The 24,488-nt window shown below is 46.5% G+C and overlaps 1 protein-coding gene across 3 annotated transcripts in view; it reads right to left on the bottom strand.

Moving 5' to 3' along the window:
* CNDP2 (carnosine dipeptidase 2) overlaps window positions 1-21,025 on the bottom strand; it is a 30,090-nt gene extending 9,065 nt beyond the window's left edge. Inside the window, exons 1-5 of one of the 3 annotated variants that reach the window (XM_054018364.1) lie at window positions 20,835-21,025; window positions 10,240-10,329; window positions 8,864-9,007; window positions 6,184-6,346; window positions 1,076-1,164 (exon numbers count right to left, since the gene is read on the bottom strand). In XM_054018364.1, coding sequence (XP_053874339.1) covers window positions 1,076-1,164; window positions 6,184-6,346; window positions 8,864-9,007; window positions 10,240-10,299 — 456 coding nt within the window. In that variant the 5' untranslated portion in view covers window positions 10,300-10,329; window positions 20,835-21,025. Of the gene's footprint in view, window positions 1-1,075; window positions 1,165-6,183; window positions 6,347-8,863; window positions 9,008-10,239; window positions 10,330-14,135; window positions 14,282-14,490; window positions 14,635-20,834 lie in introns of those variants that run through there. The other 2 variants (XM_054018363.1, XM_054018362.1) reach the window with 2 other exon arrangements.
* Between the last annotated feature and the right edge of the window lie 3,463 nt (window positions 21,026-24,488).

Raw genomic sequence — 24,488 nt, 5'->3', positions numbered from 1 at the left:
TGGAGACATCTTCCCCATCCATGATCTTAGTTACATTTTGTACAACTCGTTGTGTTAGAACTATTAAGAGGATTTCAGCATTAAATTACCTTTCAACAAGAGTAGTTGTACATACACCTCTAACTGTATGTACCATCAGAGGCAGCCCTTAAGACATTTAAAAAATTATATATTATATATATATTTAGCCCGAGACAGTCATCCACATCGCTACAGGTGGAGAAATGGAGGCAGAAGGATATAGTCTGCCAAAGACAATAGAACCCAGATATCCCAGACAGATGCTATTATCATAAGAGAAGCCCATAGAGACTGCTTACTACAAAGAGGAAGACAGTTCCATCTATTCATATTCCTTTGGAATCATAGGCAGCTGGTACCAATTTTTTTTTATTTATTATTATTATTAAAAAGGAACATGCAGTGAACTTTACTAAAAAGAAAAAACAGACACGCCACTTCTCAGAGTGTCAGCTTTACTGTTCTACTATAATATAGGGGTTGTTGAGGCATAGTAGTGATTTTCCAACTGGTAACTTGAACTGCATTTCGGAACATATTCCTATGTCAAGTTAGATTATCTTCCTAAACTTGGCAGAGTTGCAAATTCAGTGGCAGTCTCGATTTATCTGCCTCTCCTAGCCTCAAACTGCACGGCAGTTTTACTCCTCAGAGTCAAACTGTTAAAAATCAGAGCAGAGAGGCTTTTGACAAAAAGCTTTTAGTGGACCTGGCTATGCTTGACTGATTCTCCTGCAAGAGGTTTCAGCATTTTTTACAGTGGTCTCATTCCATGTTTGGCTAACAAGAAACACTGAGGGAGTAAGACTGTAACAAGTGTCCTAATTGCTGCTCAGAAAGACACAAAGCTGACCAGTCAAACTAGTTATGCTATAACCAAATTGAGCAATTAGAATAGTGTCCAACTGCACAAAATGACAGTACTGATTTTATCTCAGACTGATACCGCACCATTACTGTATCCTTCACTAGACTTGACTAACCTGTGGCTAGGACAACCTTTGTACTGCCTTAAACAAACTGAGTTTAGTACAATGTATTCTAGGTACAATACCTGTTTAGTTTGTTGATAAGCTTCTAGGGCATTCAGCCAGGCAAGCACTGGACCTTTGTCATCTGTTGACCCTCGCCCGTACAGTTTTCCTACAGCAGCCAGATACAGGGAGAAGAATTAGATATGGCGGAGGAGAAAGTCTGTATGAAATCTTGTGCATACAGCTTGTCCCACCACTACCTCGATATAATGCAACCCGACATATATCCAAATTCGGATATAATGCGGTAAAGCAGTGCTCCAAGTGGGTGGGGCTGCGCACTCTGGTGGATCAAAGCAAGTTCAATATAATGTGGTTTCACCTATAACACGGTAAGATTTTTTGGCTCCTGAGGACAGTGTTATATCGAGGTAGCAGTGTACTTTAACCCACACAGGCAAGCCTTAATATGCTAGCAATATGCTGCTCACATCAGGTATTCTTAGCACTAGTGTGTCTTTAGCTTTGCCTCAGATTCTTCCAAGCTGGCATTGTCAGCGTCACTTGACACTTTAGGCTCAGAGTTGTGGCCTAGCATCAGGTTTGACAGAAATTGAAGTTTTCACTTGAAAAATCTTTACAAGATTGAAAACTCATTTTCATAAAGATTCAGTAGAAAAAAAAAAAAAGACACGGTTGGAGAACATGTAAGTGATCAAGTCAGAAGAGCTCTAAATTGACTTTAGGCAGTGATGAGCTACTAAAATCTTAACAACTGGTTCCCTATAAAAAGTTCTGATTTAAGGGATGTGCCACAGTATTTTTTTTGTACCAACAGGGTTACCATACGTCCGTATTTTCCCGGACGGCGATTTAAGAACCAAAAAGCCTGACATCTCCAGGAAAATATGGATATATGTTAACCCTACCTAAAGGGTTTTTAAAAAGATGGGCCTGAACTAGAAATGAGCTCTGTTTCACATGTGTGGGTCCCCGTCACTCCCTGGGGGTGTGCTAGGGTGACCAGATGTCCCGATTTTATAAGGACAGTCTCGATTTTTGGGTCTTTCTTATATAGGCTCCTATTACTCCCTCACCCCCATCCCAATTTTTCACACTTGCCATCTGGTCACCCTAGGGTGTGCACATGTGGGTCCCAGCTGCTCCCTGCCCCCCTCATTGAAGCAGGTGTGCAGGGTTACTGACCTGGGAACTGCAGGGCACCAGTGGACATGGGGCTGGCTGCAGACAGGGACATGGGGCAGCGCTAGCTGGAGGCAAGGGGTGTGACATGGACTGGCTACGGGCAGGGTGGTGGGTACTCACACGGGGACAGCAGCTTGGAGCAGCAGGACATAGGCCAAGCCCAGCAGAGCAGCCAGGGACCCACCAGCCAGCAGCAAGAGCCCCAGGGCCAGGTCCCAGGAGGAGGAGGAGGAGCAGCAGCAGCAACATGGCCAGGAGGCAGCCCACATGGCTCCCTCAGCACAGTGCCCCCCGGCGGCCGGGAAGAGGAATTACATGCTTCCCCACCAGAGCCCATCAAAGCTTCCCTTGCAGGGAAGCCAGTTAACAAGTGGTTCTAAAACTGCTTCAAAATTTAACAACCGGTTCGTGCGAACCGGTGTGAACTGGCTTCACCTCACCACTGACTTTAGGGCCAAGTCCCTGCTATTTCCTCCACAGCCAAGTACAGACTGTCAGACAGTGAAACTAGTACTAAAGGACTCTGATCTAGTAGAGAAAGATAAAACTGGTGGCTGGAAGCTGATGCCAGACAAATTCAAATGAGAATTAAGGCATGTTTTTAATGAGTGAGGGTAATTAACACCTGGAACAAGCTACCAAGAGAAGGGGTGGATTCTCTGTCCCTTGAAGTCATTAAATCAAGACTGGATGCCTTTCTGGAAGATATGCTTTAGTGTAACAAGTTAGGAGTTCAACACGGGGCCCAGTAACTGGGAGAGAAATCCTATGGCCTGTGATATACAGGAGGTCAAAATAGATAATCTAATGATCGCTTCTGGCCTTAAAAATCTGTAAATTGGCATAGAATTCCTTTCCCTTCCCCTAGGGTTACCATATTTCAACAAGCAAAAAAGAGGACGGGAGGAGCCCCGCCCTAGCCCCGCCCCTGCCCCTCCCACTTCCTGCCCCCCCAGAACCCCCAACCCTCCCCCCGTTCCTTGTCCCCTGACTGCCCCCTCCTGGGACCCCTGCCCCTAACTGCCCCCCGGGACTCCACTCCCTATCTAAGCCTCCCTGCCTCTTGTCCCCTGACTGCCCCAACCCTTATCCACACCCCCACCCCCAGACAGACCCCTGGGACTCCCACGCCCCATCCAACCACTCCCCACCCCCTGACAGCCCCCCCCAGAACTCCCAACCCATCTAAACCCCTCTGCTCCCTGTCCCCTGACTGCTCCGATCCCTCTCCACACTCCTGCCCCCTGACAGCCCCCCCAGAACTCCCAACCCATCTAAACCCCTCTGCTCCCTGTCCCCTGACTGCTCCGATCCCTCTCCACACTCCTGCCCCCTGACAGCTCCCCCCCAGAACTCCCAGCCCCCTACCCCCCGCTCCTTGTCCCCTGACTGCCCCCTCCTGGGACCCCTGCTCCTAACTGCCCTCCAGAACCCCACCCCCTACCTAAGACTCCCTGTTCCTTGTCCCCTAACTGCCCCCTCCTAAGACCCCCCCCAACTGCCCCCCAGGACCCTACCCCCTACCTGTACCCTGACTGCCCAAAACTTTCTCCACTCCCCTCCAAAAGCCCCCCCCCCGTTTCTTGACTGCCCCCTCCAGAACCTCCCTGTCCCTTCTCCTGCCCCCCCTTACCCTGCTGCTCAGAACAGGGTGTTGGGCTCTGTGCCAGCCGGACACATGGCTGAGCTCCCCTGCACAACACAAAACCCGGTCCCTGGCCCTGCACAGGGCTGCGGGACCGGGCTGCAGGAGGAGGAGCTGCCGGCCGGCTCAGAATGCAGGGAGGGGGGGTGGGAGGAGGAAGCTGCTCCGGAGTCCAGCCCGGGACTTTCCTGCAGCCCTCCCAGCCGCTCGCTCTGCCGGGGGAGGAGGAAATCCCGGACATTGTGAGTGCTTTACAAATTCCCCCCGGACGCTATTTTTAGCACACAAAAGGAGGACATGTCCGGGTAAATCCGGACGAATGGTAACCCTACTTCCCCTCTCTCCCCCCCCCCCCCCAACAGTCAAAATATGGTATTCTGCAGGGTACTGCTTTTTAAAGTCATTTAGTGTTTGAAGAGGTATTTTGTAGATCAGGTTCACCTTCATACCAAGAAATATAATATACTAGGTGTATACATTTATTTTGCTAGCAAAAGTTTAGTGGTATAGTCCAGAAATACATTTCCTTTTTACAATTAGCGCTTTCCCACAGTTCAACTTCTAATCTCTGATATGACTGTATAAATTGCTATCAGTCTCAGTGTTCAAGAGCAACTACAGCTAGACTGATTTTCATGCGAAGTCTCAGCCCTGTGCATTTAGAAGTCTAATCAAGCACTTGGTGCTACTTTATTAAAATGATCCTTTAGCCCAACACATTTCTGAAGAGACAACACACATACTTTCTCTCACTAAACGTAGGGAATAGTAGAAAGGACAAGGTTTAGCTACATTGAAATATTTAGATGACTTGAAGGTTGTTAATACAGTTCATGCAAGCCAAGAAGTGTTAATGAATAGGCACCTCTTTAAGTACTATGAGCTCAGTCTTGGGGTCTAACCAAGTTGTGCTCAGCAGGAGACCCAAGAAAAAAAGTAAAGGTGTCTATATGCATCTTCCATCCCTACAAACCTAAGGCCAGCCTGGGCTGGTTTAGGAACCAGAACAGAGCAGTCTCAAGAGTCCTAGACATGTTACAAAGTGATCCCTAAGGGAACACTTACACCGTGAGAGTATTGCCCAATTGCAGCAGAGCTCTGGCTATGCCCACTATGGACCAGCACTAGCAAGGCAGGACAAGGCAGAACCAGTTTCATCAAGCCTCAGGTTTCATTACACTAGAGGAACCATCAGCCCTTATTATGCAGCTTTATTACCCCTTTGTGCTGCTCCAGTGGCACAGTGGGGCCAAACCCAAGGACATGGTACAGCCCTTTGCTCTAACTACCAGCAATGATCAAGTCCAAGTTAGCCAACTTCATGTGTTGGAGTAACACCAAATGATTATCAAAAAGTGATAAGGCTTAAGTAGCCTGTATGCGAGGCACTGATAGATGCATATGCATCAAAGCTAACAAGATCAATTTAAGCTAGCGTGGCCTATCTTGCCAATAGATTTTTAGTCATACAACCTTTGAATCTCAAGGCCATAAAAATAACTTGTGATCTGCTGAAACATGGAGAGGGACCATCATAGCAGGGCAGGTGTTAGAGGATCAGGGAGGAGGAAGAAAGCATTTTCAGCACAATTTACTATTGGTGGCTGTGTGTCAGCAGGAATAGTTGTTACATCTCACCAAAAGAGGTGTGTGGCCCCCACCCCATAGCCCTTTGATGCCAGTCTGTCCAGGGGGGAAAATTCCCCCAGGCACAAGTTTCGTACAGCTTGCACTGTTCTATGATACCCCTAGTGCAGACTTGGCCAAACCCCACCTAGCTAAGCCAAAGCAGACACCATAATGGCCATTCTGGCTTGCGCTGCAAGGCAAGGCACGGCACAGGAAGCCCAGGGAAGGTGCAGTAACCTTGGCGCAGGGGACTGTTTAAATTATGCCAGGAGCAGTTTTGGTGCCTGCTGCAACCAAGAATCCCAGGGTCAAAAGGTCATACAGAGCTACTTCCCTTGCTCTGGCCTGCTAGTTTTGACAGCACAAGAATTCAGCCCTAGTGAACAACTGCTTATGACCAGTGAGTTACCATGGAAACCAATAGCAAATTCAACACTGCCATTTCACTGTGGGTATGAGGGAAAATGTGCAAGCACTGCTTAGACTTTCCGAGCCGGAAGGAAACACCTCTAACTTTAAGTAAGGAAAAAATGTGAACAGTCAAACCTCCTTGTTTACCATTTTGTTCTTAACACACTTAGAGGAAGGTTTGAAAGTTAGTGCTGCAAGCTCTTCCATTCTCCACCCTCCCCACAGGAGAGATTGTCCCAGTTAGGAGTTTAAGAGAACACTTGCTCGGATTCTTCCCAGAAAGTCTATAGTCCTTACCATCTCTTTCTACCAAGGTGAAGGGTTCACTGTCCCAGCCATCGTCCAGGGCTGCAGGTTGGACATCCAGATGCCCATAAACACACACGGTTTTCTTTTGTGGATCTGAGCCAAGTTTGCCAAGAATAATTGGAGGTAGTGGAATCTTTGACCCATCAGGGAGCTGGAAATAAGAGGAATTTTAGCATAGGATGCATTTTAATATAGGCGAGGGTAAAGTACTTAGAAGCACAGTTTTTAGATCCATAATTTGGCTTTGTAGAGTAATTAAATATCAAAGCATGCACCCTTTTTTTGTTAAAAATAATGTATGTTTTGATTCTCTCTCTCTCCCTGCAAGTTTTTGACAAACTAAGCACTGCAGCACTGTGCAGGTGAGAGAATCAGTGATTTTACAAGCCATGTGCAAGTAGCAAAACATTGAGGTGTTCTAAGCTACTTTGGATGGTGAAGTTAATACTTTATATGAACATTCTTGCTTATGATTTTAAGAGGAAAGCCTTAGCCACACACACACACACACACGGTAAGTTGTTTAAACAAGATGTGCAGAGTTTGACACTTAACATTTAACTCAGCAGATGAAGAGTCGAGCTCAAGTTTAATACTAGATTCTAAAAACTCTTAAGTTGTACTATGGCCCTCTCTACATGAGAGCTTTTTACACCAAGTTTATTACCAGTTAGTGGCATCCTTGGCTCTAAATCTGGAGTGTATCCATACATGCAGTTTACACTTATAAAGTATGTTTATTAGCCATGCTTCTCCCATGCCAAAGGCCTGAGCAGACTAATCTTGTCTAGTGTGCAAGAGAACCATAAAGATAAGAACCACCCCACCCACCCCCAAAAAAGCCACCCCCTCCCCACATGCAGAATGAATTTTGTTATGTGCACCAAAACTATCATGTGGCTACAACTCAAAATAGGACCAGTGTAGCCAGGGTCGGCTCCAGGCACCAGCTTCTCAAGCAGGTGCTTGGGGCAGCCAGTCGGGAGAGGGGCGGCAGGTCCAGGTATTCGGCGGCGATTCGGCGGACGGTCCCTCACTCCGGCTCGGAGTGAAGGACCTCCCGCCGAATTGCCGCCGCAGATCCTGGAGCCGGCCCTGAGTGTAGCTAAGTAAACTGCATCACAAACCAGTTACAAAACCATGGCTGTACACGTAGCAGAGGCGGAGCTAAAACACTAAGTTATTTGTTGAAGAGTTAGGCAACATGCTATGTGTTTACTGTACCACACCAAATAAGGAGGAGATTTAATATTTATATGAAAACACCACTTTTGAGGCGGTCTTAAAATACAGGTATGTGTTTAAGTGCACTTCAGTAGAGAACTGAATACAGCAGCCTGAAGTTTTAAATTCACTGGATGAAATTACAACAGTCAAATTAACACTCCATAAACTCCTCAGGTGAGCAGGTTTTTGGGGGCAAGAAGTTTAAAATAATTGCCTTACATCACATCAAGAAATTCATGACAGATGCTTCACTTTCAGTACACAGTCACCATGTCCTTCATTTGGCTGGAATTAGCCAACAGTAGACCTCTGAAGCCAAATCCTATTCCTTCAGTTGTTTTTGGTACTGCTTATATGTAATAAGCATAATGAGGCTAGGGCTGGTGTTATTTAGAGAAACAAATTTATAGCATCATGTTCTTTCAGGGATCTTTATGTTTGGAAAGCCTCCGTTAACAAGTATTTAACTTTTGATTAGTCACCTCACTACCTGGAACAAGCTTTAAATTCCCTTCAAGATTAAAGAACTAGATTTTAGTCTAGACAAAAAAAAAAAAAAAAAAAAAAAAAAGGGCAAGGATCATTCTTTACACTATGTATGAGGAAGAGAAATTTATAAGGGACTATGTATGACCAAAGCAGCCACTGTTCTGTTGGAATGGTCTGAAACCTAGACATAATTTAGTTACAGGACAAAGTACTTTTAACTTTTACCAAGGAAGTCACATGCATTGTAGGTATAAGGGAAAATATGCACACACTCGGCTGTGCTGTTTTCCTGGTAACTGCAGTTTACCAGTTTAATATGAGAAATATGGTCAGTGTTGCTTTCGCAACATTCATCCCTGCCTGGAATAGGTGTGGCATATTATAAATTACAGGTTCTGAGGGAAGAGGAACAAGATTTTAAACCCAGAAGATCCAGTTAGTGAGAGAACCTGTCAGAATAGCATCTTCTAGTCACCTATGGGAGCAGCAGTGTGTGTAACAGCCCACATTTACGATCTGCTGGCCTGACTGAAGTTGTGTGGTCACACATGTTGTAACATACTGCTTGTACTGTGACTCTTCACATTCAGTTGTTTCTTCAGTACATCCCAGACTTGTTACTACAATGCTTCAGAGAAAATCCCAGCTCCCAGAACATTTAAAGTTGTAGCACAGATTCCTGCCATATCTAATTCAGGGATCAGGTCTGGAATCTGAAGTGGACTGGTTCTCAGCAGCTGAGCAAGTTAGTATCAACAAGAGGCTTCAGACTGGGGAGTAGGAGAAATAGGAGCCTGCTCCCATGTGGGCAACTGCTGGTCACCCACATATAGGTTGCGGCCTATAGCTAGTTGCTTTGTCAGGGATCTAACTGGCATGCAGGATGCAAGTATTCTGCTTGAGGATTATTTTCTAGTAATGTGGTAGCAACTAGGTGAGCATCTCTTCATACCTTCTGGGTTCCAATATTCATAAGTTGAGTAGTGCCACCCAGCCGCTCGATGTCCTTGGCAGCAACTTCCATCATTCGTTTGATATCATCCCTCTTCTCCGGCCATGCCGACACACTCTGGATTTCCACCCATTGGGCCAGCCGCTATTTATATGGGGGGAGAGGAGGGAGGGTTTGAGTGGTTTTACAGCATTCGTGTGCAATCCAGATTGTTCCGAGTAGCTGATGAAAGACTTTAGAAATGCATTAATGTGCAAAACTGCCCCCCCCTCCCATATTAACCCTTTGTTGTACAATTTCATGTTTTACCAGGTTTGAACTGATTGACTCTGGCCTTCTCTGTTTTAAGAGAGGGTCAGTAATATACTATGGCTGCTACAATTGGAAAAGCTGGCTTTTGAAGGACACGCCCCCCCCCCCCCCATCACATACAATAGCAAGAGGAGGAAAATGTTCACTCTTTCCTGACTTAGTACTAGGGTGTAAATGCCTTACAGCAAGAACATGCTGTATAGACTTGAGGTACAAGGTCCTTCTACCAGTGGTGCTTTGTTTCACCATCTAATGCCAGCTATAGTTTTCTGAAAGATATTAGTCCTTCGCCTTACCACCAGAGGGCTCAGGAATACAATCTTGGACACCTGTGCGGATTACTCCTACATGCTTATGGACATAAGAGCTCTACAAAGTTTAAGCACTATATTGCAGTTAAGTCCCTCCAGAGTTTTTGATAAGAGAATTGCAATACGATCCTCATTTAGTAATGTGTGAAGATCTAGCATACAGCAGCCTATTTTCTACTGTTCAGATATTCCCAGAGTGATCAAACACATGTTGAAGGCATTAGCCAATGGAACGTTTGGTAATGCAGCGATATTTCCATTTTCTCCACATTTACTGAAGTAAGAGAAAGGTGTCATCAGCACAGGACTGGAATCTAGGACCTACCAAATCCTAATCCTGGCTCTGACACCAACTCCCTCTAGGTCTTGTTCACAGTTAGCTGTCCATTTTCTCCACTGGGAGAGCATTTACCTTGTAGGTCTGTTGTGAAATTCAGTCGTAATGTATGACGCACTTTGAAAATTATTTTTTTTTTGTATAAAATTCTCCTACTTGTTCACCAGAAGTTTAGACATTTTACTATAAAAGGGTGGTATCCAATTATATTTAAAATTATGCTGTTTACAGTCTCTCCAACCACAAGTTACATGCCACTTAAAATCACTGGGAAACCCGTAGAACCAAAGGATACAAGTCACAAAGCTGACCTTTGAAAAGCATGTCAGATGAGATGGATTAATTTCATACAAATCTATTTGTCCTGTATTACAGTAGAACTAAGTCATTTAATAGCTGTGTGCAAGAATTCTTACCTGAACATAGAGATCCTGGTGTTCATCAATGTACTGAAAAAGCCTTTCAAGGACAGACATTTTCTGATCAGAATGAAGTTGTTGAAAACTCTAAGAGGAAAGAGAAGTAGTTCAGTGTCTAGAGCCTTAAGTGTGATACAGCCAAGCTGGTAAAGCAGTTCAGAGAAACCAACTTCCTCTTTAAAGTTTAACACTAGAGCTCCACCCTCCTTTGAAACTGCAACACTGCAAATCTAGTCAAGTCATGGGAGTCTGAGAATGTATGAGGCAACTTGCTGTGTCAGTCCAGAGATCACATGACAGCAGAGTGCAGCTGAATGGAAGCAGCGTTAACACAATTCTTAACATACAATAAAGCAGTGACGAAGTTGGAGACCAATACTATGAACGTCTAATTGAAATTATTTTGACAGAATGAATTTATGCAATTGAATTTGAGCAGTTATCAATTTAAAGCCATCTTATTCTACCAAGATCATGCATCTTGGTTGTTTTTTTAAAAACTTTAACTATATATCTTTTGGTAAAGAGAGACAGCAATTCCATTACAATATGTAAATATACTGTACTTTAAGTATAGCTTGAATTGTAATTTTATTCTGTATTGGGTACGCTTTCCAGAGTTGTATTTTAGAGAATTAGGCAAGCTATGAAATGGAAGGAATTTAACATATTGCAAGTTTAAATGCAAAACAGCACCTAGATAGCAAGTGCTAGTATTTCTAAATACTGTGTTACCATTTACACTACACCAACTCTTGCCCCTTCTTGTACTCCTGCAAACTACTAGGACACCTGTATGTAGGAGCTGATAATTCTCTTACAAGCAGTGGAAAGGCTAAGAGACAAGAAACTTTCAGGGACAGTTAGTTTTATTATGTTTTGAAATTCTAGAGTGCCACTCAGCCTTCCAGAGTAGGCCAAGAATGACTAAGAAATAGTTATTTGCTACAATTTATGGAGTCATTCAAAAGCAAACTGATTGATCTCATCATGCTACTTAGCAAGAAATCAGTGCATAGCCAGATGATGCCATGTGACACAAGTCTTGAGTTTTATGCTTGACCAAGTTTTGTGGTGTTGGGAGGGGGTGGGGGTGGAAAATGAATCTTTAGTCTTCTAAAGGAATTTTATTCACCTCTGCCCTACCATGGCAATAATCAGCACTTTCTCTGTAGTTAGATTGCAAAACATTATATTCAAAATGATCTCATTCAACCCACCCAATAAATACCTCTTCTGTACAATGAGTAAAGTCTAGTGCAATATTAAGAGGTTCTGACCTAAAAATGAAAAGCATTTCAGATAAGAGACTTAGCCAGGGAATTCTAGCTTCCCCCCGCAATAAAAATAAGTTTTACAAATACTTCATGGGATTGCATTTATTTCCAAATATTTAGATGCCAAAGTGTGCCAGCAGCGGATGCAGTCTCTAGGACAAAAAAAACTGAGTACACAGTGAGCATCTACATGGTAGAAATTGGCATTTTCTGCTTGTGCAAAAAAGTAGCCAGCCTATTCAACAAGAAAAAAAATTGTACTGGAGTGTCATGGTCACTATGCTAGTTACCCCCACAAAAAACTCTATGACAGGCCCCCTTCAACAGAAGTTTTGTGGGGTCTCTTCAGCCTTTTCTCTCTCCACGGACAAAGCTGAATGTTTATGGAAATGCTGATAGCATGCTGTTCAGCAATGAGAGAGGGTGACAGCACTACACTTTAGTAAAGAGGTGTATGCCAGTAAATCGGATAACTTCAGTTTAAGGGTGCCAGTGCTTTCAACCTCAAGGAGGATAAGTCAGTTAAGAAAAGATCTGCAAGTCTGCAGATATCTGCTTTATATCCATGGACCATGTTTGTGGGTCAGATGTGGAAACAAATTTCATAATCTGCACATCGCTCTACAGTTAAGCAATTTAAATTTGGGTGGAGGGGGAGTCGTGGGATAATGCTTCCTAACTGCATATTGTGGAACATTTTTTCCCCACTAGAATGGGAACACACTGAGGCATGAACTGCAGAATGATATTTACATATTCAAATCCTAATGCCTTTCATCTGAGCACTCAATATAGTTAAACTGTTAACACTTCGACACTGTGACAAGATGTGAAACTTAAAGTCACTGAGTATTGAGGGAAATCTAGGATTTTGAGTACCTATGATTGAATTTGGTCAGAGCCCTGACTTCCAAAAAAATGCCACAAGTTCTCTAGTGACCACATATTTTCCATCTCATTCAGCAATCTAGCCCAAACAGCCAGTGATTCAGCCTGGACCCAGAGGAAGGACTGCCATCTACACATATACCTCTTGTTCAAATCAGGATCAAATCAACTTAGCCCACCAGATATCCCAGAGAAGCCAACAAGCCAAGGCTGTGATAGCTACAGCCATCATCTACAGGTGTAGTCAGTGAACCTACTATGTGTAATCCACTATTATAATCCAGGGAGGTTGTGGAATCTCCATCATTGTCCAACCTGATCTTAAAAAAAAAAAAAATCTCCAAACACCTGTCAGGAACGGTCTGGATAATACTTAAACCTACCATGAGTGCAGGGGACTGGACTAGATGACACCTGAAGGTCCTAGGATTATTTGCTTGTGATTTTTCCCTGTTAAAAGGGAATTAAATGTAGAAAGTGATGTCAGTGCTTCATGGCTGAACTTTAAAAATTCTAAAAGACCAAACAATAAAAAACCCTGAGCTGTGGTTCCTATAGCAACACCGAGGGGTAAATGGTAATGTCTAGGATGTAAAGATACTAGGTGTTCAGTTAGGCAGAATTATGGTCTACATGGGAACCATGTTTGAGTCAGCTGGTAAAAATGTAGATCTCTACCCCGTACCTCAGAACTGGTTTTAAAATCACACTTAAAAGAAATACTAGATCATGCTAGCCTTGTGGATCAGTACTGAAAGAGCCAGATCTATATTCTGGAAGAATAGATCTTAAGATTCCTGCCCCCCAGACTTCCAAAGGCGATTGGCTAGGCATACCAAAGAAGACATGGCTAAAATATTAGAGAGTTATTGATAAGTGTTACAAAGGAACCAGCTAAATACTATGAAGTACTGTCACTAGTTTCTCAGATTTCTTTTTGCATGACCACTGAGATTACACCATTGCATAAATTACGCTTTTCATAAGAGGAAGTGTGGCTTGACTGGAAAGTAGGAAAATGTGTTCTTCTCAGTCCACAAAATGGAGCCCCAGATGACAGCACTGTTTGTGGGGGTCTATTTAATAGCACCTGCTCTAGGCTAGCTGGAAGCATTAGACCTATTCACAGCCAAAGTTGTTAGATATTCTGCTATTTTATGCCACCATCTCTTTTGGTTTCAATGGGGGAACTGCCCTTTGATCCACAAATAACGCATTGCAGAGATGACACCCATTGACCAGTTTCCTGAAATGAAAAGCAGGAAAGCCGGAGTTTCTGGAAGCTACAGACCCAGACATGGTAGATCACATGGTTACCAGTTTCCACGGTCAGTCAGTACCAGCCGCAGGCTAGAGAACTAGGCATGAGGGCCAAGGCTAGATAGTGGGTCAGGACATTGAGTTCCCCAGGTTTCTTTCACCAGACCGTTTAACCATTGGCAGGTCTGGGGAGGAGACAGCACACCCCCTATTGCGAAGTGGCAGGCACGTCATATCCCAGTGTGGCCAGCAATATCCCCATCCACAGCAAGAGCCCCCGGCCGCGGACGCGGAGAGGGCGGGTTAAGCGATCCGGGTCCTGCTCTCAGAACAAGGGACGCTGAATTGGGGGAAGGGCAAGGCACCTGCTTGCGGCCCATGCATCTCAGAGAGGGATGCCACCACAGAGTCACGCGCAGCCTGGTAGGGGGAATCCCCACCAAACACACACATCCCCACCGTACTCACCACCAAGCGTAGCGGGGCAGGTCTCCATCTGCGAGGCCGCAGGCCGCCACGCAGCAGCGACCTGCAGCCGCGGGACAGAATCAGCGCCGCGGCCATGAGTGACACCGCTTCCCTGTCAGCTGCTGCAGCTTACTCCCAGCAGCACCAGGGGGGGATTTGAATGCCCCCTCCCTGCCATCTGGCCGCCCGGAGAATCATGGGGAGACGGGCGGGGGGGGAAGCAGACAGAGCCTGAGCAAACTTTGCCAGACCGGATGCAAAGTGACCACCAAAGCCCCGAGCTAGGGTGGCCCCCATAGCTAACAGGCAGAGATGGGGAGCCCCACTCCGCCCCGGCGGGGGGGCTGCCACTTACCCGGAGCGGCCTCACCACGTGGCACCGGACTATGTCAGCGGAACAGCAGCCTTTCAGAGCCTTATGGCCAGCTGGAGTTTAAATCCCCCGTGAGCCCGCCCCTTTGGAACGCTGCGAGTCCCAAACAGCGTCTCGCTTTGCCGCGCAAGGCAGAAGCAAGAAGGACGAGGAACGCGTCAGAAAGGAAGGGGGCGTGGTTATCTCTGGGGTGGGGCGAGACAACAGGATTCACAGGGAACGCCAAAAACCACAAGGAGTCTGGTGGCACCTTAAAGAATAACAGATTTATTTGGGCATAAGCTTTCTTGGGTAAAAACCTCACTTCTTCAGATGCAGAGAGTGAAAGTTACAGATGCAGGCATTATATACTGACACATGGAGAGAAGGGAGTTACTTCGCAAATGGAGAACCAGTATTGACAGGGCCAGTTCAATCAGGGTGGATGTAGTCCACTCCCAATAATAGATGAGGAGGTGTCAATTCCAGGACAGGAAAAGCTGCTTTTGTAATGAGCCCAGTCCCTATTCAAGCCCAGATTAATGGTGTTAAATTTGCAAATGAATTTTAGTTTTGCTGTTTCTCTTTGAAGTCTGTTTCTGAAGTTTTTTTGTTCAATGATAGTGACTTTTAAATCTGTAATAGAATGACCAGGGAGATTGAAGTGTTCACTTACTGGCTTATGTATGTTACCATTCCTGATGTCCGATTTGTATCCATTTATTCTTTTGCGGAGGGACTGTCCGGTTTGGCCAATGTACGTGGCAGAGGGGCATTGCTGGCACATGATGGCATATATAACATTAGTGGATGTGCAGGTGAATGAGCCCTTGATGGTGTGGCTGATGTGGTTGGGTCCTTGATGGTGTCGCCACAGTAGATATGGGGACAGAAAAGGCAACGAGGTTTGCTACAGGGATTGGTTCCTGGGTTGGTGTTTCTGTGGTGTGGTGTGGTGTGTAGTTGCTGGTGAGTATTTGCTTCAGATTGGGGGGTTGTCTGTAAGCGAGGACTGGCCTGCCTCCCCAGGTCTGTGAGAGTGAGGGATCATTTTCCAGGATAGGTTGTAGATCATGGATAATGCGCTGGAGAGGTTTTAGCTGGGGGCTGTATGTGATGGCCAGTGGTGTTCTGTTATTATCCTTGTTGGGCCTGTCCTGTAGTAGGTGATTTCTGGGTACCCGTCTTGCTCTGTCAATCTGTTTCCTCACTTCCCCAGGTGGGTATTGTAGTTTTACGAATGCTTGATAAAGATCTTGTAGGTGTTTGTCTCTGTCTGAGGGGTTGGAGCAAATTCGGTTGTATCTTAGGGCTTGGCTGTAGACAATGGATCGTGTGATGTGTCTTGGATGGAAGCTGGAGTCATGTAGGTACGAATAGCGGTCAGTAGGTTTCCGGTATAGGGTGGTGTTTATGTGACCATCACTTATTTGCACTGGAGTGTCCAGGAAGGGGATCTCTTGTGTTGACTGGTCCAGGCTGAGGTTGATGGTGGGGTGGAAATTGTTGAAGTCCAGGTGGAATTCTTCAAGGGCCTCCTTTCTGTGGGTCCATATGATTAAGATGTCATCAATGTAGCGCAAGTAGAGGAGGGGCACTAGGAGACGAGAGCTGAGGAAGCGTTGTTCTAAGTCAGCCATAAAAATGTTGGCATACTGTGGGGTCATGCGGGTACCCATAGCAGTGCCACTGACTTGAAGGTATAAGTTGTCCCCAAATCTGAAGTGGTTGTGGGTGAGGATAAAGTCACAAAGCTCAGCCACCAGGCGTGCTGTGGCGTCATCAGGGATACTGTTCCTGACAGCTTGTAGTCCATCCTCATGTGGAATATTGGTGTAAAGTGCTTCTACATCCATGGTGGCCAAGATGGTGTTTTCAGGAAGATCACCAATGCCTTGTAGTTTCCTCAGGAAGTCGGTGGTGTCTCGAAGATAGCTGGGAGTGCTGGTAGCGTAGGTCTGAGGAGAGAGTCCAAATAGCCAGATAATCCTGCTGTAAGAGTGCCAACGCCTGAGATGATGGGGCGTCCAGGGTTTCCGGGTTTATGGCTCTTGGGTAGCAGATAGTATATAATGCCTGCATCTGTAACTTTCACTCTGCATCTGAAGAAGTGAGGTTTTTATCCACGAAAGCTTATGCCCAAATAAATCTGTTAGTCTTTAAGGTGCCACCAGACTCCTTGTTGTTTTTGTAGATACAGACTAACACGGCTACCCCCTGATACTTGACAGGGAGCGCCAAGTTCAGGGGGAAAGGAAGGAGCTGGCCTGAGGCTGCGGCTCTCCGGTGACTCCTCTGGTGGAGTCGCAGTCCCTCATGCAGCGGAAGCCACAGCCAGGGACACGGGGATGGGAGCGGATACTGGGATCCTGGAGAACGGGAGGGAGGAGAATGTAAATTAATGAGGAAAGGGTTCAGCTTGTCCCCTGCTGTGCACAATCTTCCATGGAGTCTTCCATTGCTATTGGATAGGGCCCCAGAATTGTCAACCCCAAGTATTCAAAAATCACAAATCAGTTAAAAACAAAACAACCAAACCCCATGAGATTAATATAGAAATCATAGGGATTTTTTAAAATGGTACCTTTGGGGCTCTTTTTATTTGCCTTTTGGTTGTTTAGTCTTTTGGATGCACTTAGTTCATGTTTTAAGCTTCTCTTCACAACCATGAGGGCAAGAAAATTAGGGTTTGTTTTTAATAAAGGTGAAATTCTTATGTAATTGCATTATTCCAGCAGTTGGGTCTTTACGAAAAACATCAAATAATGTAAGATTTGCAATAAAGTTGTAATGTTGGTTACCCTGGATAGCTAAACAGTCTGTTCTAAAGATGGTGCCCATTACTGGGCAGCTCCGTCAGCAACTACATTTTCTGCATTGAGTATGAACTAGCATGGGGTTCCAATCCATCATCTCCTTTATTAAGAAAAATAAATAGTTTGCCTTTATATAGTGTTTCATCCACAGATCTCAGGGCCTATATAAAGATGATGAGGCATAATCATCCCTAATTTACAGATAGGTTAACTGACCTAGAAAGGGTCACACAGCAAATCAGTGGCACAGACAGAGAACTCGAGTCTTCTGACGCTTAGCCCAATGCCATATACATACTGTTGAGTGTGTGTAAGTGAAAAAGAAAGATATCACACTGAAGTTTGTGGGTGTCGGTCTGAGAGAGGAAGTGAAAGATCCCATGACAGCCTGTATGTTTGTGAAATAGGTCCTGGTGGAAGGTGTTGGCTCAGCAGCCATGGAGTTCTCATTTTATCAGTAAATAGGTACAGCATGCATGGCAGTGCTGAAAAATTTCCCGGGATGCCTTTAACTGTGTCTCAACCTGACCTAGAGGGTCTGTTTCTAGGGGTCTTCATAACCATTCAATCTTTGGCCTTTGTTGAAATTATCAACAAATGCCTCAATCCTGCAAATTGTTCCATGCAGGTGGACCCCTGTGTTCATGCAGAGATCCACTGAAGTCAGTAGGGCTCTGCACAGGCTCAGGACTCTGTGTGGAACCACTTGAAGGATTCAAGGGCAAACGCACATATTAGTGACAATAGTGGGAGTGATTTCTGTAGCTGAGAACACCTGCTCTCAGGGAAATGGACTTACTTCACTTATTAAGCGACCTAAAAGGCATCAGATCAGTATCGGGTTTACAATGGCACCAATGGGGCCGTGCCCACACTCAGAGGGGCTCCGGTGCCCAGACCATGCCCCCGCCCACTTTGCTCTGAGGCTCCACCCCCACTTGGCCTCTTCCCCCTGAGGCCCTGCTCACCGCTTGCTCCTCTCCTCCCCAAACTGCTCGCTCCTCTCTGCCCCCTTCCCCTCACCCACGTGCAGGCCACTGGCTCCTGCGAGCAGTGGGCAGGGCCTCAGGAAAAGAGGTTGAGGGGGCAGGGCCTCAGGGCAGAGCAGGGGGCGGAGTGGGGCCACGGTCCAGTGCTGGGGCCCACAGGTTAATCCGGCCCTGCATCAGCTGTTTGGTCACTACAGACAGGAGATGGATTTAAACTGGTGACCTCTGTTGAAAGGTGTAAAAGCTCACTCGAGATCTCTATGGTTAGGTCTACACTACGGGGGGGGGGAGTGGAGGAGGGGTCAACGTAAGATACGCAACTTCAGCTACGTGAATAGCGTAGCTGAAGTTGCGTATTTTAGGTCGACTTACCAGGCTGTGAGGACGGCGGCGAGTCGGCTGCTGCCGCGCCGCCATCGACTCTGCTTCCGCCTCTTGCCGCGGTGCATTTCTGGAGTCGACAGCAGAGCCATCGGGGATCGATTTTATCGCGTCTTCACTAGACGCGATAAGTCGATCCCGAATAGATCGATTGCTACCCGCCGATCTGGCAGGTAGTGAAGACGTGCCAATCCTCTGAGGCCTCCAGTCCCTCAAACTCAAAATCCAAGGTGAAAATTTGTACCATTTAGATTTTAAGTTCTTTGGGGCTGAGGTTAGCATTCCATTATCTGTGTGTAGAGTGCCTAACAAAATGGGGCCCAGATCCCTTACTGGGATATCTCGGCGCTTCCAGAGTACAATTAATAATGAAGTGATACCAACTGAGCAAAACTAAAATGAATCAAGAACTAAGATCCTGTTTCATAGAGGGCTAGGTCAGTATAGCTACGTCTCTCGGAGGTGTGGATTTTTCACAGCCCTGGGGAATGCAGAGATACTGATAGATTGATTCCCTAACGCAGACCAGGCCTCAGGTTCGTTCTGTTCTGGTGTTGGTGGCTCTTTGTATTTCAAGCTTATCGGTAGGCCTGGCCTGACATAAAATACATGGGGTAAGGCCTTAATTTTTTGGAAGATAGGATTAGGGAGGTAAATTATAAAGCTGAAAACAGGATGTTTATGCTAAGTAAGATAAGTAAATAGGTCAATAGACTAAACAGACAGGCCTGGTCTACACTAAAAAATTAGGTTGGTTTAACTACAGCCATCAGGGGTGTTAAGTTCTCGTGTAGACAACGCTAGGTGGACAGAAGTATTCTTCTGCCAACCTAGCTACTGCCTGTTAGGGTGGTGGATTACCTACAAGGATGGGAGAACCCCTCTTGTCGGAATAGGTAGTGTCTACAACACACTGAAGAGCTACAGTGGCACAGCTGCAGCAGTGTAGCTGTGTCCCTGTAGCCTTTTAAGCATAGACAAGCCCTAAGGTAAGAGGGAGGACACTGAGGGAACCATTTACTAGGAACAAGATAAGAATGGACAAGATACGTCAGGAATGTAGAAATAAGTTAAAGAGTAAGTGGAGCACCGACAGAGCATGCTGCACAGTGATTGATTCCTGTAAAGTAATCAAGCCAATTTAAAATTGTATACTGCAATGCATAGGTGCCGACTTGGTGGGAGCACCCACAGAAGAAAAAATGATGGGTACTCAGCACACACAGGCAGCCCCCCTATCAGCGCCTCCCCCCTGCCGCAATCAGCTGTTCCACGGCTTGCAGGAGGCACTGGAGGGGTAGGGGGAAGGAGCGAGGGGAGGGGGCAGAACAGGGCGGGAAGAGGTGGGGAAGAGGCGGGGCAGAATGGGGGCAGGAAGAGGCAGGGAGGGGGCAGGGCCTTGGGGGTAAGGGTGGAGTGTGGGTGGGGCCTGGGGTGGAGCCGGGAAGCACCCCCGGAACATTAAAAACTTGGCGCATATGATGCAATGTATAGCAAATGCAATAAGATGTGTAAACGTAATAAAGAAAGAGAGTTTTTGTGTAACTCTGGTGCTGTCGTGTACACAGCATTTACTGCCCGCCTCCCCGCGTTTAAGTCTAATCACTGAAGCATTGCTGTATGCCAGATAAAGATAGGGTGACCAGATGTCCCGATTTTATAGGGACAGTCCTGATTTTTGGATCTTTTTCTTATATAGGCTTCTATTACCCCCCACACCCTGTCCCGATTTTTCACATTTGCTGTCTGGTCACCCTAGATAAAGATAACAAAGAGTAACAAAGTTTGAAGTCAAACTGAGTTTTTGGGAAGCCGAGTGGAAAAAGGTCTTGGAGGGAATCCCAACAAAGCCCAGTTCTCTGATTAATGAGCCCTGTCTCCCTTTGAATGCAATTGATTGTTAGAGTGAAAGGAATATTTCTGTCATATATAAACTGATAGAAATTTGATTTTTGTGTTGGGTTTATTTTGTTTTCTGCATACAATGGCTTAAGTGAACTGGTGACATTTAGTTTAAAAGACTATCATGAAATCCTCATCCAAGGAATGCTATCTTTAACCCTTTACATAGTTCATGCCAAGTCTGCTTATCAAAGAGATTCTTGTGTACCTACATACACAGTATACCTGCTGATAGTTTGATTACAATGACATTGCTTACCTTAAATATATTAATCCCAGGGTAATGACTTGGAAGATTTAAGGTACTGGTTTCAGCAGGGTCCTCTCTCCTTTCATATCTTCCGGTGACTAGGAAGGCTGCTGAAGTTTAAAGTCTGGAGGTTGTACTTGGATCAATGAATGTACCGGTATGTTACTCAAGCCAGCACATCCAGGTGACACAGTATGTGCTTCTGCCTCTCTCTCCTCACAGCTCTGTCTCTCTCAGCCACTTCCCAAGATAGCAGGAAGTGCTCTCAAGCTGTCTGCTTCACACATACATGCAACTGCATCACACGTTTCCTGAAAGCAATTTAAGGGCACAGTGCACATTTACAGTTATATCTGACTATTGTAAGGCTAAGGGGCACTTTAATAGACTCATAGGCTTATTCCCCTCCAGTGGGTCTATTACCATTGGGAATACCACAGTACAAGCCTTGTTAAAATTCTGTGCCCCTCTTGTGCTCTTCGGCAGCCTGAAATCTACTTAAAATGCTGGTGTGCTCTATTATTGAACACACATAACTGGTTTTATGGGCTTGTTAGCTATCTATCAGATTTATGCAGTTTCAGTCCATTCACTGACCTCTATGTCTACCCCTTTCTGCAAACAGGCATGTGGGTATGAGCAGAACCATGTGGATTCTGAGTTATGAACTCTCAAAACCTGTGAGACTTGCCAGCGTTTGTTCCAAACTCTGCACCCAGGCCAGGCTGGTAGATAGGCTCTTGGAATTTCAAACCTTTTGTGCAAACATGGACCATGCCAGGTTATGACAACCCCTTCCTTCCCAAAGCTCTGAGGAGAGACTGCTGGGCGTGTTTGACAGAATGCAAAATTTCCTTTTGTTTTTGGGTTTGGTTGAACTGAAACTCAAAGGGAAACGTGGCGGGGGTTGGGACACCCACTTAAACTGAAACAACCAAACATGATTGTATCAATCTAATATAATTGAGGCACTTCCACTGCACCCATCCTTTTGGCATCAGTACACATTAGAAACGTAGGACCAGCGCCTCAGCTAGTATAGCTCCACTGAAGGCAAAGAATACTGTAATGTCCCAGGCATCTTTCAGGTAAATTATTCTAAAGAAAAATAGAGGCATTTTGAATATGGCCAACCCCAAGTGTTTAAAAAGTATGAGTCAGGCCTCCCAAAATCATGAGACTGGCTTAAAATCCATCCTCAGCCCTCCTCACAAATGCTGCTCCTGTTCCCAGACACCATGTCTCAGTAGCTGCTGGGCCAGGTTTTTCTGTAGCTATTGCTGCCCCTTACCTCAGTTTCCTCCCTCCCACTCCCTGCAGGTGATTAGGTTACAGCTTCTACATTTAAAAATGCACTCAGTCAACCTGCTGCTCCCTCAAGTCCTCCTGCCAGGGCCGGCTCTAGCTTTTTTGCTGCCCCAAGCAGCAAAAAAAAGCGCCGCCCCCCCGCGCCAGAGCCTGCCCCCCCCCCTGCGCTGAGCGCCGCCGGAACCCCCCCCCGAGCGCTGAGCCCCGTGCCCCCCCGCCGAGCGTCGCCCCCCGCCCTGCGCCGAGCGCCGCCGGAACCCCCCCCGAGCGCCGAGCCCTGCACCGCCCCCCCCCGCCGAGCGCCGTGCTGCCGAAGCCCGCCCCCTGCCGAGCGCCGCCAGACCCCTCCTCCAGCGCCGCGCCCACGCCGCCCCCCCGCCGAGCGCCGCGCGCCGGAGCCCACCCCCCCGTGCCGAGTGCCGCTGGAACCTCCCCCCCAGCGCCGAGCCCCGCACTGCCCCCCCGCCGCCGAGCGCCGCGCCGCCGGAGCCCGCCCCCACCCCCGCCGAGCGCCGCGCCATCGGAGCACCCCCCTCCCCCGCGGAATGCCGCGCCGCGCTCCCCACGCCGCCCCTTACCAGGTGCCGCCCCAAGCATGTGCTTGGGTGCCTGGTGCCTGGAGCTGGCCCTGCCTCCTGCTCTAGAGTCCAGGTGACCTTGCCTTCTCCGAGGCCAGCTCCAATGATCAGTGGCCTCTAGGGGGCACCGCTCTAGGAGACAGTGGATTTAGAGGTTTCTCTTCTTAGCACCAAGAGCATGCAAGCATAAGACAGGACAGAAAGGCTCTACTATACACTGCTGGCTGGCTGTTCATCCTTTTCTTCTCTCCATTGGCAGATCTCCCTTTGTCCTCCCCTATAAACTCTGTTCCGCCTAGGCTGCATGCTGTTACAATCCACACTTTCTGCATCCTGCTGACAAGATGCCGCAGCACCACAGTGAGGCTTCAGCTAACCTGTGGGAGCACAAAATAAACCTGGATATCCGACGGTCTCTCTCGAGGGCTGTCTGAAGGCTAGAGACAAGGTGACTGCTCTAGAATTAATGTGTGGGTTGCCAAAGTGTTAATGTCGTTTGGCATGTTATTCCACATTGCAGTGCCCTAATGGGGCCTTGGCATGGTATGTACAGGCAGCCTTTCTGGGATCTCAGGCTGTGAACTGCCTTCCCCCTTCTGATTTGACTGACACAAGTGGGTGGTCTGTCAGTAAGTTGTTTCTTCCCCAGGACTTGAGAGGACTGGTCCATGGGTTGCAGAGCCAGAATGTTTTGTAAAGTGTCCGACCTGGGGCCCAAAGTGGTTGCTTGCTGTACTCAAGCTTAAGGCCAGTCTCAGTAGTACTCTACAGTGGAGTGAAGATTTGCACCTGTGTCCATCTGTTCAGCAGTTGTCCCACTGATCAACAGCCACAAGTTTAGTTCCTGCTTCTGTCTGTTCCTCGTGTTACTCTGGGTTCATAAATCCAGGAAACAGGTCCAGCACAGACAAAATAGTGGAGTATTTGTAACATGACAGAATGCTGAATGAGAACTGCAGCGGGCAGGCAAGCCAAGAGTCAGTGGCCCAAGAAAACAGGATGTGGCTGCAAATTAGTCCCACAAATTTGGGACACAGCTGTAGCACAGATCTTCACTTTGGAATGACCATGTAGCCCACAGGCCAAAACGTTTACTCTCTTGCCCCTTGATCTGAACTATGCGTCTTTTTTCACCAAGTCAGACACTCTGCCCAGTCTATCCTCAAATAAAGTGCCTAGATGCTGCTGTGAGTCTCAGGAGATGTCATTTTCAATTTCTCACAGTGTATGTTTTAGAGTGTCGGGAGATTTGATTTCAGTCTTTTATAAAATGTTGATTTGCCAAAGTACTAGAGAAATACTAAAGAGCCTTGGACCACGCTGACATGCTGTCAAAGTTTAAGTGCTTCCACAAATGAAATGTTCAACTTTCCTTCCATGTTCCAGCTCTGCAGTGGTGTTCTATTATGCCTGTTCCAGGCCCAGTGTGATTTCTTACTCCATCATTTTGTGAAGCTGCCCTATACCCAGTTTGGGGATCACATCCAGAATAAGCTAGGCTACAAACAAAACTCCCCTGTGATATTCACTTCCTGTAGTGTCATCTTCCCATAGATAGCTTACCAAGCCTTTCTTCATGGCAAGGAAATACTGTCTGATTTTAAAATGGGCTGAGAGCAGAAGAGCAATCTGTCCCCTCAGGGAACAGATGGGAAGATCCCCTGGGAGAATAACATGAAGGGCAAAGGAGTCCAGGAGAGCTGGCTGTATTTTAAAGAATCCTTATTGCGGTTGCAGGAACAAACCATCCCGATGTGTAGAAAGAATAGTAAATATG

The sequence above is a fragment of the Malaclemys terrapin genome, chromosome 2 (assembly GCF_027887155.1).
Source record: "Malaclemys terrapin pileata isolate rMalTer1 chromosome 2, rMalTer1.hap1, whole genome shotgun sequence".
NCBI classification, from domain to species: Eukaryota; Metazoa; Chordata; order Testudines; family Emydidae; genus Malaclemys; species Malaclemys terrapin.
The sequence above is the reverse complement of the archived record's forward strand: the minus strand, read 5'-3'. Positions and strand labels throughout refer to the sequence as shown.